This window comes from Egretta garzetta, unplaced genomic scaffold, assembly GCF_000687185.1.
Source record: "Egretta garzetta isolate BGI_Z169 unplaced genomic scaffold, ASM68718v1 scaffold61, whole genome shotgun sequence".
In the NCBI taxonomy this organism is placed as follows: domain Eukaryota; kingdom Metazoa; phylum Chordata; class Aves; order Pelecaniformes; family Ardeidae; genus Egretta; species Egretta garzetta.
This window is the reverse complement of record NW_009258620.1, coordinates 978996-993917: the sequence shown is the minus strand read 5'-3', so window position 1 is coordinate 993917 and position 14922 is coordinate 978996. Positions and strand designations below refer to the sequence as shown.

At 40.4% G+C, this 14922-nt stretch overlaps 1 protein-coding gene across 1 annotated transcript in view; it reads left to right on the top strand.

Annotated features, from left to right (window-relative positions):
• Positions 1-208: 208 nt before the first annotated feature.
• Positions 209-14922, top strand: part of GABRD (gamma-aminobutyric acid type A receptor subunit delta) — a 17685-nt gene continuing 2971 nt past the window's right edge. Inside the window, exons 1-6 of the mRNA XM_009648122.2 lie at positions 209-276; positions 9300-9412; positions 9987-10054; positions 10965-11185; positions 12008-12090; positions 14375-14512. Of these exons, the coding sequence (XP_009646417.1) occupies positions 209-276; positions 9300-9412; positions 9987-10054; positions 10965-11185; positions 12008-12090; positions 14375-14512 (691 nt within the window). The remainder of the gene's footprint in view (positions 277-9299; positions 9413-9986; positions 10055-10964; positions 11186-12007; positions 12091-14374; positions 14513-14922) is intronic.

Below are 14922 nucleotides of genomic sequence, written 5' to 3'. Positions count from 1 at the left end.
GCCCTGCCCGCCGCTCCGGCTGCCTGCATGGGCACCGCCGGGAGCGCGGGGGCTGCTGCTGCTGCTGCTGAGCAACAAGACATCGCTTTAAACTCGGCCTCAACTTAGCACAGCAAGCAAGGATGGCAACACCACTGGAGCTCTGGAGCTGCCAAGAGAGCCGGGGAACCTGGGTTTTGTTTGCCACCGTCTAATAAATGGGAGTAAAATGGAATTTCTTACCTGGGTTTTTCCTGCCTTGGTTCTACTGTGCACCCAACAGCACAGGTGTATCAGGTAAGAAATCGCCTTATCATTCTTTCTTAGACTGGCCTTAGGCAGCCGGTCGGTCGGTGTGGCTGGGGGGAAAAATGCCAGGGCTGGCTGCAGCTCCCAGCGGGGCCAGGGGCTGCTCTCCCTTTCGGGGCCACGACTGCTTTGAGCCAGTGTTCGGTAGAAAAAGGGGTCTTGACTGAGGAGTTTCCTCAATGTGCCCCATCTATATTTTTTTTTTCCCCCTTCTTTTTCTAGCAGAGGATGCACTTTGCCAACTGAGCAGCAGTCCCTTGGTTAATCCAGGGGTGTGTGTTTTAACAGGATGCCCATGGAAGCCTTTTCCCGAGGGCACTGACTCTAAATTGGGGGCAATCACTTTTTGTAAGGGCACTGCACATCCCAGCGCAGCCTCATCCCCTTAAACAGCTCTGTAGGGGGCCTGCTTGAACATGAAACTCTTCCATAAAACCCAGCACAACCGGAGGGGTCCTAACTGAACAGCCTTGCTTAGGGCCTCCATAGGCACAATTAAGAAACCCCAGATACAGACATTCCTTTCTAACGGGCTTGTTAAGCCTCCTGTACTTGAGATAAGAGGAAGAGACTGGCAGGGATTGTAGAAAAAAATGTTTGAAGAATGCCAACCATTTCTTAAAATAATAAATTGTGAAGATACATGTTTGCAATTCGCAGCCGCATTTATTCTGAAGGTGTTAGCTAGGCAACCAGCTATGCTCTCTATATATTCTCTACAGATCTGGAGGCTGTATGTGGAGAAAGCTTGCCATGATTATGCAATGAAAATAGAAGGGGGAGTAAAAAAGAACTTGCTGCATGTAAAACCATGCCTACATCACCCAGAGCAGAGATGGCTGTGGTATTAAAGGGGTCTTCCCACTTCTACTTTATGGATGTTATTAATAGCTTCAGAGGAGTATAAGAAGCAAAGTGATAATTGTAGTAAGATGTAACCTCGCTGTTACAGTTTTTGGAATTAATTAGTGAGATCTGATTTTTTTCACTGGGAAGGAAAGGGATCGCACATTAGAGGAAGTGTCAAGTCAACTGCTCATATTCAGGGCTGACACAATGTTTTATCCTATGACCTTGAATCTGCTATCCAGGGTCAGATCCTGACACCCTCATGCTCTGAAGCAATCTACAGTGAAGGCAGAGGAAACACTGCTTATGACCCAAGGGCATCAAGATCTTGCCCATAATTTCAATGATCCTGTTTCTCTATCAGCACTTGGGCTAGCATTAAGTATTTTGTTTGAAAAGTGGTGTTTTGAGTATAAAAGGAGAAAAAAAGGAATCTTAAAGAAGAGTCAGCCTTTGCAGCCTCTGTCTTCAAGGTCTGTTTCTTGGCACAACAACTGCCAGGATTTGTGCAACCTCTCATTTGTTGGATAAATGATTTTATATTGGGGCTAATTACCTAACTACTTGACTTTCTTCCTCCAGTTACACAATAGTGACGAGTTGTTTGTTAGACATACATGTACTCATGCCAGAGGGTAAGGCAAGGCAAATTCTAGCTTGTGAAATTCCAGCTGCTCAGTTTGTAGTAGTTTTCCCAATATGCCAAAGCGCAGGACATTCAAGGGTCAAAGAAAACTGCTCTGTTTAGTGCAGCACTTTCCTGAAGATTCAGGGTGGCTATGGCAGAACATTGTTTAATCCTGTAAAAAGTGAGTAACCTTGCTTACAAATGTACTTTTGATGAGTTAAACAGAACCAAACCAAAATTTTATCCTTGCATCAGTAAAATTACTCACACACAGATGACCTATGGGATAATTGCCATTATAAGGGCCCAAGAAGCACATTAGCTTCCTTATTCTTCTTCCTTGGAGTTCTGTAATATGATATTACATAGAATTATTTTTGTTCAGAGATGCTTTTATGAAGAGCAGTATTTTATTAATACTGTAGTTTTATAATAATGGGCAAAACTGCCAAACCCTACATTTTATTGCTCTGATTTTGTTTCCTAAATGTAATGGATTCGTGGTTATGATGACAGAGGCCATCCAAACCCACTAAGTGTTTTGCTTGTAAGTTCTATGAACTGCATATTGACAGGTGTAAGCAAAACATATTCAAAAAAGGAGGAATTTTTCAGCAAGTTCTGAACTCAGGGGTATGACAGAAGAATTCCCAAAGGCAAAAACTACCTATTAAAATAATGTTAAGCTTTGGCAGAGGAGGGAATTGGGGAATATGTGTAGCCTGCTTCCTCACAGCGTTTCTGAATGTCCTTTCAGGGTGCTCTAGAGGGCTGTACTTGAAGCAATTTCTCCATCATGTGTGCTATTTGACTGAAGTGAATAAGCCAAATTCATGCTAAGTCAGCACATCCTACTTAGGCCAGTGCTGTTTTCAGGTGAACATTTTTTCAAAGCAGTATTTTGTGGTCTGCTTGAGACAGTGATCAGTGGCAAGAAATTTGGCCTTTATATGATTGACAGCTCTTTGGGCAAAGACTGTAGCTACCACTATTTTATCAGAGTTTGATATGCTGTGGATGCTGCAATAATAAATGTGTCACAGTGAATGGGATCATCTGCTGAAACACACTTAGAGGAATATTTCTTCATTTGTGGAGGGAAAGGATACTGTAGACAGGAGTTCTGGGATGTAATGTCCGTACTTTATAATTCTTTTGTGAAAGAGATTTTAATTCTCTAATTAAAAATAGGCGTATCTTCTATATTTAAGATTCTACTATGTTAAATGACTTTCATACATTTGCATGGAATTGTCCTTCTGTTGTGTGTCTCCCTCAGCCTTTTACTTCTATTCATGGAAACAGAGCAGCTTTAACACGTGAATATATTCAGAGCGGTCCATTTTCTGTAGCTTAAAACTCAGAGAGAAGAAGTAAGGGCTTTGATATTCAAAAGGTTGCCATGAATTAAGCCTAATGCTTTTTCAATTACATTTCAAAATACAAAACATATTTACAGCGAGCTTCCCTTGGAGTCAGGAATGGCAGATGGGAAGGATACACATAGTGCTCTGGATAATCCTGGAGTTTGTCAGAGGCCAGATTGTTCACTGACCTTGCAGGATATTCCTTGTCCTTTTCGCAAGAAAAAGTTTTCTTGAGTGGCAATGACATCTGGGACATTTGCCTCCAAAAGATTATCTCAAAGAAAATGAAATTTACTCCATCCCTATCCTCAGTATCAGTCAAACTGGTTAAAAGAGTCATATGATAACTATGCCACAGTCCCAAAAGGACTCAGGTTAGCAGATTTAAAGAAGAAACAGGGGATGTAAAAAGTGATTATCCACATCTCACTGCTATACATGTTGTCAAAAGGTGAGAGCGCTCTCCCTACAAGCGTGACCTAAAATCTCATTGGCCACTGACTTAAAGATGCTGCTGAGCTTTTTGCACTGCTGCTAGAGCTTTTGGCACTGCTGTGCAAAAATAATATTGCTAATGTTATCTCTTGTCCAGCTGCTGTAGTGCACTTGTTCACACAGAATATATAGATTGCCTTTTTCCTTAGTGTAATTTAAATACTTAACTGGAGTTTTTCAAGTAATATTGATAAATTTCTAGCAACCATTTTCAAGCAGTGATCTGAAAGATAGTGAAGGCAGGTTAGTACCTCACTTGCCTGACAAGCCCTTTAAAGCTGTGCTGTCCAAGTTGATTGATGCTGCTCCTCCAGATCACTCCACATTCGTAGAATGCAATGGTCCTGCTGCAGCTGGGAGCAAGGTGGCAGCTTGGATAGAAAGGATTTGGGGATTTATGTGCTCTTTATTCTAGAACGGAAAGAGATTCATTTCTTTGTCATTTGAGATTCATTACTTGGAGCTGCTTTCCCTAACCTGTGTCGAGGGCAGTTCTCTTAGGCAAAGAACTTCAAAGTTTTGCCAGGTTTATCAATGGTGCCTTCCTCTCCCCTTTGTGTAGAGTGCAAGAGAACTAACCTCTTCATAGTTTAAACAGCAGCAATCTGTTTTCTGCTACTAACAACGAGCTCTGCTGAAGTTCTCACAATGTTTAAACTCCAGATATGGACAGATGCAAATATGTTCTCCAGAATATCTGCTGGAAATGAGATGTATACAGAGTCAGAGTGTGGATGAAAAACCATCTTCAGCTTTACATTTGGGAATGACTTCCAGCGTGATACTAGTCCACATGACTATGTTGCCAGTCAGTCAGCCAGGCACCCCACTCTGGCCTGGTGCAAAGTAAAGATAAGCTTTCTGATGAGCTGTTATGCCCCTTGAATTTTACAAATCAGTAGCTTAATTTTACAAAGTCCTTTTCTTACTAAAACAAGCTTTGCAGCAGCTTACGTCAGGAAGTGAAATTGCTGAATCAACAAATAGTAGTTTCCCTCTTTTCATCTTTACTGCTTACACTATGAAAAGTTAATCCCTTCCAATGCGTTTTTTCTGTGCTGGTCTTCCTTTTTCAGGTACAATAAATGAATAATATTTTAGGTCATATATAATCCCTACCATTTATCAAGGATGAATTAAATTCTCCCACCGTCCTTCATGTAACTTTAAAGAACTGGATCTGATATACGGAAGTCTAGAGGAATGGCTCAAAGGAGTTATAACAAACTGGCCTGTAAAGTGCCATGAAAATAAAGGTCTGTTTTCCAAAGTCATCATTTTTGACTGCAGACTGCTAATATTGACGCTTTTTGCCTTCACCAGATAAAAAAGAAATTAAAATGTGATAGGTAGAATAATATTGTTGAGGTTTTTATTTCTCCTCTCCCTCAATATTCTTGAGAGGGGAAGGGGAGATTTCTACTATGCTGGAGGACCTGGGATGACTTTAGACCTGACAAGCATATATCAGACTGACGCAGGCAGAACGTGGACTCATTTACACCGTGCTGAATCATACACCCAAGCATACAGCCCCTGCTGCATTAGTTCTTATGTCTGTATTATTTCCCTTGCTCCATCAGCCTTCATGTCAGTCTGACAAAATGTAATTTGAAGAATATGGCTGTTTAAAGTGATCACTGGGTAGTTTAAAGGTACAGTACAGGTTCACAGACTCACAGAGTGGTTGAGGTTGGAAAGGACCTCTGGAGGTCATCTGGGCCACCCCCCTGCCCAAGCAGGGCCACCCAGAGCCGGTTGCCCAGGACCATGTTCAGACGGCATTTAAATATCGCCAGGGAGGGAGCCCACAACCTCTCAGCAACCCGACCCAGAGCTCAGTCACCCGCACAGTGCAAAGTGTTTCCTGGTGTTCAAGCAGATTCTCCCGTGTTTCAGTTTGTGCTCGTTGCCTCCGGTGCTGTCACTGGGCACCCGTGCAAAGAGCCTGGCTCTGCCTTCTTTACACCCTCCCTTCCTGTATTTGTATACATTGATAAGATTTCCCCCCGCCTCAAGTCTTCTCTTCTCCAGGCTAAAGAGTCCCAGCTCTCTCAGCTTTTCCTCCTATGAGAGATGCTCTAATCCCTTAATCATCTGCATGAAAACAGCCTAATATTAGCAAAAGCTTTTGGTAACTCAGTGATAACTGTTTGTAAATGAAACTTTAGGTTATTCTGATTCGCATATTCTCTTTTGAGTATCTAGGAGCCATTCTGTGAGCACCATGCTAGTGTGTAACTGAGTAATTTTGTTGCCCATTTCAAAGAAATTTAAAAATGAACCAGTAGTATAAACATCAACACAGTAAATCTAACCATAAAATTATTGCAGCTGTAATACTTTAATAACCCCCACTGGTATTAAGTACATGTAGCTCCACTAACTTGAACACATTTGCTACACTGATGATCTGACCCTAAGGCTTTATTAATAATAGAAACAAGATTCATTTTAATTGTGTCATGGATATTTAAGTAAAACTCCCTCTAGATTGTAATCTGCTTAAAACACATGGCAAGCTACAGCCCACAGTTTTTAACCCAACTCTCATCATTTTAACTTCGTTTTAACTCTATGGCTCTCCTTAATGCCATTAAAATAGAATACTGACACAAGATAACTGTAAATGCTTTTTCAAAAAAGATGAAGCTCCTGGCGGTTCTTATAGTGACATTACTTCTTTTGTAGTAAGTGACTGATTATAAGTCAGTTATCTGGGGATGAGTTCTTGATGCAGGCAAGTAGCAATACCTATTGTGAAAGGCAAGCAGCTGAATTTGTTTGGGTTTTTTTCTCAGGCTGAGTATTCATAAATATACACAGTATTCTAATTTTATGATGACTTGTACCTAGCACTGCCGTACTAATGTGCATGTGGGAAGCATAAGCTAGATTCTCCCATCCTCACAGATCAGGAACCCAAGATAAGTCACTACGGTGCAGTCACCTTTCAACTTGAGTATTATTTTCAAAACACTTTACAGAACTTGGCTGCAGTTTTAGCAACAGAAATAGAAAAGCACCATCTTCTGCTGAAAAGACAAAGAGATTTTAGGTAGATATATTCATCCACCCATATTCTAGTTATTTCCTCTAACTACAAAAAGACTTAAAGTATCATATAAAAGGAGCTCAGATAATTTACTGATAAGGACTACCATTACATATCTGTGGCTGAGATTCACAAGTTACAAATAAGTAACTTGTACATTTTTAAATAAAATACTTTCAACATAGCATATTCTCTAATCTGCCAAGGCCTTAATTTAAAACATTTGTTTTCTGTATTAACCGATAGTCGTAGTATTTTCAGAAATAGGGTAGTGAATGTAAAAGAAAATAAATAAAATAATTTCTGAACTGCAATGTTTGATGGTATTGCAGAAGAAAGCCAGACCCTAGCATCTGGATCTTGCCAAGTATTATGAAACTATAATTTCATTTAATTAAATACTGACAGTTGGATGCTTGAAAGACCAGCACATAGGAAACAGCAGCCTGATAGAAAGAAGTGTTTATATAGTTGATGAGACCCAATAAGGAAGGCAAAAATTCTGTCAACATCTGTTATAAATCTTCAAAGCCCTTGTCTAAATCAATTATGTTATTCCAATTTATGTAGCTGAAAATATGGCTCTGAGTCTTCCAAAATCCTTACTCAGAAGAGATATAGGAACCTGAGAAATATCTGAGATGATAGTCATTAGAGATTAACATAGAGCAGTGTGCTCATGGCAAGGAAACATTTTAAATGCAATTTAATAGATAGCGCCAATTCTAACATTTTGCCGTGAACTAATGAAGTTTCACTTTGGAGCAGCATCCCTATGCTTTAAGGTCACATAAGCTTTGACAGCTCCGTTAATGCAAGTTTTCAGTCTCTCTGCTGCACAGAATTTAAGATTTATACACTGTAATCCCAGAACGCCTTCCTTATATAATTGACTCCATACTTGCGGGGCAAGAATTCTACAACCAGGGCAAACAAAGGTTTTTCTTTCAGTCCCCTGTGAGAAGAAGCGTTCGTTATTGTAGGATACCCTGCTACTGTGCTAGCAGTAACTGCACGTGCTGAGCTGAATGCCCAGACTGGCATATTCTGGAGAGAAAAAACGTGCTTTATGTGGGTCAATGTCGCATGAACATTTTAAGAAAGTTAGGTAAGTACCAAGGCAGAATATGTTTATGGTATATTACTCCACAGCCTTTCATCGATGCTTAACGAGTTTCTTTTCTGTTGCTAGTGATATATATCTCTCAAATGCCATATTTATTGCTGGACTCAGTGGAAGATGCTAAACCAGCGCTCAGAGAGTTTTGATATAGTACTTGCATGCAGATACAGGCCCTCTCAAACCACTGGCAAATTTTCTCTTTGCAAATAGTTGTGGTAGACGTTGTCACAGTCCTTCAGTTCTCTATTCCTGTCATGTCAATCACAGTGCTGGCAAGAGGAATTGTGTGAGCAGGCACAGATTTGCTTCAAATGAAGTCTGCCAGCTCAGTTTAAACAGTTAATGAAGACAATATAAGCTTGCCTTTGTTTATAAGAGATTATGGAATATCCATATCACTGCTTGTATGAGGAGGGTTGAGGGGCTGGCATCCGCCAGGCGGTGGGAAATGGCAGCAAGAAACTGTGCTAACGTCTTCAAGGAGCACCACTGGATCAGAAAGAAGCATGTGCCTAGCACCTGAGAGATGGAGCCTTATTTCTGGGACAGGGACTGTGGCATGCTGCACAAATCTTGACAGCAACACATTACCTCCCAAGCAAAACCTACTGCCTGCTTGGTGGCTCACTGAGGTCCCCAGAGTGACTACAAGAGGATGCGTGCATTATGGCATCCCACACTCCTGAGGCCAAACACTCACACTGCCTGATGCGGGCAAATGCAAAACAGCACAGGCAGGTGAGCTGGGGCCTTCCCAGCATGATGGAACCATCCCTAGACACCCAAAACTCAGGGGCACCTGTGGGAAGGTAGAGCAGGACAGAGACGTTTCAGTGCTATGGATACCTCACTTACTGCTCAAGACCTGGGATGGGAATGGCCCCAAATCCAGGACCATATCTTTGCAGTTTTCAGATGTTTGTACACCTTCTATTAGCATTGCTTTTCCTATTTTGGAGGCCTATGGTACTTTTCACAGTATCAAAGATGTTGAATCCAAATTCCAGCTGTGTAATTTCTACTATTTTCCCATCACATTTGACAATACACCAGCCTTCTTGATCTCAGCTGTTCCATAGTGGTACTAGGAGCTGTCACAGCTGCTGTGTCCTGCTACCCAGATAGCTGCATTTCAGCATCCACAGATGCATTTTATGCAGTATACAAAGTATCTTGATTTCCCTCATGCTTTCTTTAAATTTCTAAACCTTTTTCTTCCTACTTTTTTTTTGGAAAAGAAAAAACCTTAAAAAAGCATGTGCTTGTATTTCAGAAAGAGGCCCTAGTCTTGCCTGAAATATGTTTTGATTTAAATAGAAATATCTGAAATGGTTTTCTTATCTATATACAGTATTTTTCCACTAAATTACCAATACAGCTGATTATATGTTAGGTCGTCTCTGGTATAAAAGAAGTCAATGTCTTCCATTACCTGTTATTTTTCTGTTTGTAAACATGGCCAAATTTTAAAAGATACTTATTCTCTTTACCTAGGGCTATGAATGACATCGGAGATTACATAGGCTCCAACATTGAAATATCCTGGTTACCCAACCTGGATGATTTAATGAAAGGGTATGCACGTAATTTCAGGCCTGGGATTGGAGGTGAGACTTTGATAGTAATGTCTCTTGTTTCTTACAATCCTCTACCTTCTGCTGTTTACGTGAACTCCATCCTCTACATGATTAAAAGGTTGTGGTTGTCTATTACGTGGATACTGGAAACAATAACAATCAACTATATGGTTGATCTTAAAAAAGACAGACTGTACAGCAGAATTAGCAACACAGTCTGCTTGCTGGTACAGGTCTTAAATCACTGATTTCTAAGTTGAAGGAATTTTGGAAGTGGCAGTAATTTCTGCATTTGCTTGAAGTCATGCTGTCTGAAACTAGATGATGTGGTTTCCAGAAGGAATTCCATCATTTACAGTAGCTGTGATTGTATCTCATGTCCTTTATCATTAAAGCAAGGTATTCTGTTGGAAATTGAGGACATGATTTGTAAAAGATTTAAGTCTCTTCCTCTAAGGTAGCTTTTACTTGGAAAGTGTATTTTATCATGGAAAACACTTTTATGAATTCACTCTGTATGAAAGAACTAAGAGTCTTGGGTCATCTATATTTTTATAGGTACTATGATGATGTAAATCACCACATTCAAACATTTTTTTCTCAGGTCCTCCTGTTAATGTTGCTCTTGCAATTGAAGTAGCCAGCATTGACCACATCTCAGAAGTGAACATGGTACGTTACCAGTTAAACCTACCAAGTTGTGAACATATGTACTGCAATGACAGAAAGCGTAGAAAACTAATGAACCAGAGAGAGAGTTGATCCCCAGCATGTTTGGAGTGGAGAAATTACCACCAGAAGATACTGCAAAGAACAAACATTGTCTTTTAAGACAGGGGCAGAGTCTCTTCTGGCAGACATTGGCAATTACAAGGATCTAATCATGTATAAGTCACTGAGATTTCTTACTACAGTTAGCAAGGTTGGATCTGTGCCGCACTTACTAACAGCAAGCCTAATTTTAAGCATTAACTCCAACTCCCGTTCAAATTCTTTTTCACCACAGATACTTTCAACAAGAAGCTACAGGAGCAATTGGTTGTGAGATGCTCCTCTTTTTTTTGTGTAGAAACCTTTCAGTAAAGCAGTGGAGTATAACAACTTACAAGTCACATAAACAGCCATAGGCATGAATTAACTGCATTTCTGAAACACTACGGATTTCCTTTTAAAACCAAACCTTTGACTTTCTCTCCATCCTTTCCCTTCATTACAGATGGATAACTTCACCTGTTTTTCTAGTTTTGCTTTAAAAAACCCTTTAAAGCTAAAAGTTGTACTTGTGGAGATAAACAAACTGATTTTCTTCATTAAGACAAATGCAACTCCTGCAACATGCTATATGTAACATTGACATTGAATCACTTTTTGATGATGTCTTGTGTTTATCCAAGGTAGAAGCATATGAGAGAAATTAAACTGCTTGGGTAGCTCTGTGGTTGACTGAGTATAAAAATACTTATTTGTACAGGAAACAGTTAATGCATTTCTAGGCTAACACAATGATTTTTGACCAAGTCCCAAGGCTTTATCATTGTGGTTTTTTAGCATCACTTTTTAACTGGGGTTTCTCTTCTCACAGGAATACACCATGACGGTATTTTTGCACCAGAGCTGGAGAGATGACCGTCTGTCTTATAACCACACAAATGAGACTTTGGGCTTAGACAGCCGGTTTGTGGACAAGCTCTGGTTGCCTGATACTTTCATAGTAAATGCCAAGTCTGCCTGGTTCCACGATGTGACTGTGGAAAACAAACTTATCAGGCTCCAGCCAGATGGAGTAATTTTATACAGCATCAGGTGAGCGAGGAAGAGTGCGAGGGTACTCTACCATGTATTTTTGAACAGACTGTAAAGTAATCACTCAGTTTTCCTGGGATGATTTCCTAAAATAATTACTAATTTAAAACAGAGGAAAGTACTGGTGACTCCTATCAGAGATCCCTTTGCTTTACAAGGATTACACTGCCAGGAAGGTATCTTTGGCCATGCTAACACATTTTCTGCTGCATAATCACTGATCACTTCCAGAGTGTCCTTAATGGGAGACAAGCATCTCACAAGTATTTGGTCAGCAGGCAAGGAGATGCTGAATACAGCAAAGATTCTGTTCTCCACTCTCTCGCTATTTTACAATGGAACTATGAGCCTGATTTAGGCTCAACTATCCATTTTCCTCATCTTTCACACAGAGAAAGTGGCATTTCCTCGCTTTGGAAGAGTGTTCTTGCTAGAACTCAGTAACTGTATTTAAAGTTAATTGTGTAATGTTCTAAAAATTAATGTGTGCACTTTTGAAATTTTAAGTCCAAAGTCACCCTTAAGTTATTGGTAGTGATCTTGGGGACAGTGAAAGGGAGTAGATTTGACTCAGAAAAGTCCTTTTTTATCATCAGAAATAGCTGAAGTGTCCTCTGACATTAGACAAGTCATTTGACCTTTCTTCAGTTATCCTCCACCTTCGGGTTTCCCACAGACTTAGTAAAGATAATAGCCATAAGCATTTTGAAAATAGTTTCTGTATTAGTATTAAGGTTTCAAAGTTTTCCATTTAGTCTTTGACTTCTGGGGAAAAGGCTCTGTCTGAACGCAACTAACTGGTGTTTGTGTTGCTTGGAACAGGATCACCTCAACAGTGGCCTGTGACATGGACCTTTCCAAGTATCCAATGGATGAGCAAGAGTGCATGTTGGATTTGGAGAGCTGTAAGGCCTGAGTACAGTGTTTCATATAATCTGTATTTTGTTTAAAGCCTGCATATATGGTACTTAGCTTTCTGGAGTTTGCTGGAATGATTCTGCTTTAGTCAATGATGTAAGGGGTGCCTTAGGATTTAGAAATGAAGGGTACAAACAAGAATCCCTTCATTCTTGGTGTTGGGCATTAGACTATGGACTTTTCAATACCAGTTCAGCTCTGATCCAATTCAAAGCTATAGGATTTAATTTAGTGAAGATGAACAACCTACAGGCCTCCTAACAAATGTCTGGAACTTTGTGCTTCATGTAAAAGCTAGTGCAATTGTGATAGTCACTAGCGTTACCGAGGTTTGCATCAAATCCAGTGAGAATAAGGAAAGAAGCCCACAGGCAAAATTTGACGTGCTATTTTTTCTTTATGAGAAAACAGGAAAAAGAAAGAATTCCCTATTTTTAATGAATGCCATTGTGACTAACCCTTACATAGCTGTTTAGCTTGCTTAGGCTTTCCTGGATCACACAGAAATCAATCAGAATACTGCATGGATCGGCTTAAATTCATTTGTACTCACCAAGGAGGGTGAAGAATGAATTTATATTTTGTCCAACCTGTATTTTACCTATTTTATCAGCATGTAATGCCCATGAGCATTAACACTTTTGAATGAAATTCACTGCTGACACAAGGAGGAGCCAGCCAGTCAACGGTAATGAATCTGGCCTTTTGTGGATTTTTTATCAAGGAGTCTACAGGTCCTGAGGGTTCCAGACATTTGTGAATAGCAGTTTCTGAGCAGATTCACTGGCCTACTGATGCAAGTTTCTCTTTTCTTTTTTAGCACTGACTTTGTTTTCTGGGCAATTAACCACAATACCATTTTATCCTGTCAAAAATAGCAATCTCCAGTTTTACTTATGTAATCACCAAATGCAGTGCCAGCAGACAGTGAACCAGCAATCGATTCTCTCTCCCAGCAGGTTCTGCAGGGAGTTTTGGTGGTGGTTGAATTTTTAATTGAATTTGAGGGGTTTGATTTCAATGAAACAAACATGCAGAAATAAAGCCTCTTTAAACAAATGAATGGTTTAGTAGCAATTTGTCCATTAACAGTAAAACTAGCAAAGATCGATTCCCTATGGATTTGCATATTACATAAATCCCCTCATACATATCCCCTCCCCGCTTCTTTCATGTCCCTGGTGCCCTGCACTTCTCCCTAGCAGTCACCTTCCAGCTGCCACCCATGCCAAACTGCAGCCATTAACAGGCTGAGGCATATGGTGATTGGCAAGCTAGCTGGTGCATCTCAGAACGGGCATGGCTCTGAGTTACACTGCTGTTCTCTAACTGGATGCACACATTTGTTTTTCTGTTCTCTCCACACCATTTCTTACAAAACTTTCAAGAACGAAGCATCTTTGGAACCTTTACCTTTTTGTCATTTTGGTTTGAAAATATTGAGGAAGTCCCAAAGCTGTGAGGAGGAGAACTGATAGAAAACCACTGCGTAGGCAGTTTACATAGGCACTGCTTTCTGATTAAACCACCTTAATGGTGAGGGAGGCCCTAACCGTTGTTTCCAAGAGCGGTGGGGTTCGTACGAACAATTCGGCTCTATGCTTCACTTCCATGCAGCGTCCATTTGTAAAAGCACTGTAGGGCTTGCGAGGGGAGATAGTGAGCCAACTGGACGCATATTTTTGAGGACACTGGGGGAATCCCTGGCAAAGGAAATCTGTTTCCCTGACACTGCCTGACTGGTACAGAGTACCTATCTCATAAAATCAATGTGTGAACTTGGAGATAGACTTGCAGTACAGAATTATACTCTGATCTGTCTTTAGTAGGATAGGCATAAATAGATTAGATTTAGTAGGTTTTTTTCTTTTACAAACAGAAATTTCTGTAACCCTGAGATCCAAACACAGTGCAGGGCTAGTTTGAGTGCTACAGCAACAGTTACTCCACTTTAAGTGAGCATGAAAATGAGCTTTTTGAGAGATAATTTGAATATTTCTCATGACACTGAAGTGCATTGTTCCATAGCACATATTGCTAGTCAGCGTGAATCAACTTGGATTGTTCTCCCTGTAGGAAAGCTACCCCAGTGTGACACTGGCAGCATCGATGTTGCCAGGACAGTGAATTATCCAGACTGAATCACAGCATGTTTGCAATGGGACCGACAAGAATCAGTGTAGCAGAGCAATTAGAGGACTTCCATGACAAGTCCTCTAAGTTCTTAATTTCTTCCTCAAACTTTGTGTTTATTCAGCTTTCTTTTGGCAGATGGCTACTCTTCAGAGGACATCGTCTACCACTGGTCAGAAAACCAGGAGGAGATCCATGGGCTGGATAAGCTGCAGCTTGCTCAGTTCACAATTACCAATTACCAGTTCACAACAGAAATGATGAACTTCAAATCTGGTAACAGGATCTGTCTTCAATTCAGGGACAGTATCTGACTTTTTCCTGCATAGGGAAACCTTCTGTATCTAGAATAGAAAATCCTTCTTCTTAAGTAACTCATTTAGGAATCTGTCAGGTTTCTGGTAAGTTTTCCCTAGCTTACATGGGCAAACAATGGCAACCTTTGCTGAGCCTTCAGGTAGCCACCGTGGCATATTATGTCCTTCAGCTCTGTATGTTTAACAAAATACTGCATGGAGCAGCCAGACAGCACGTGATAAAAAACACTTGAGGTATAGCTTGACCTAATTTGCGACTTTGGATAGAGAAAAATTTCCATTAACCGTGATGTTATAAGGCTTATGACGTACGGTCAGATCATTCTAATTCTATCCAGTAGAAGTCAGCGGTGTGTATGCGTATCACTG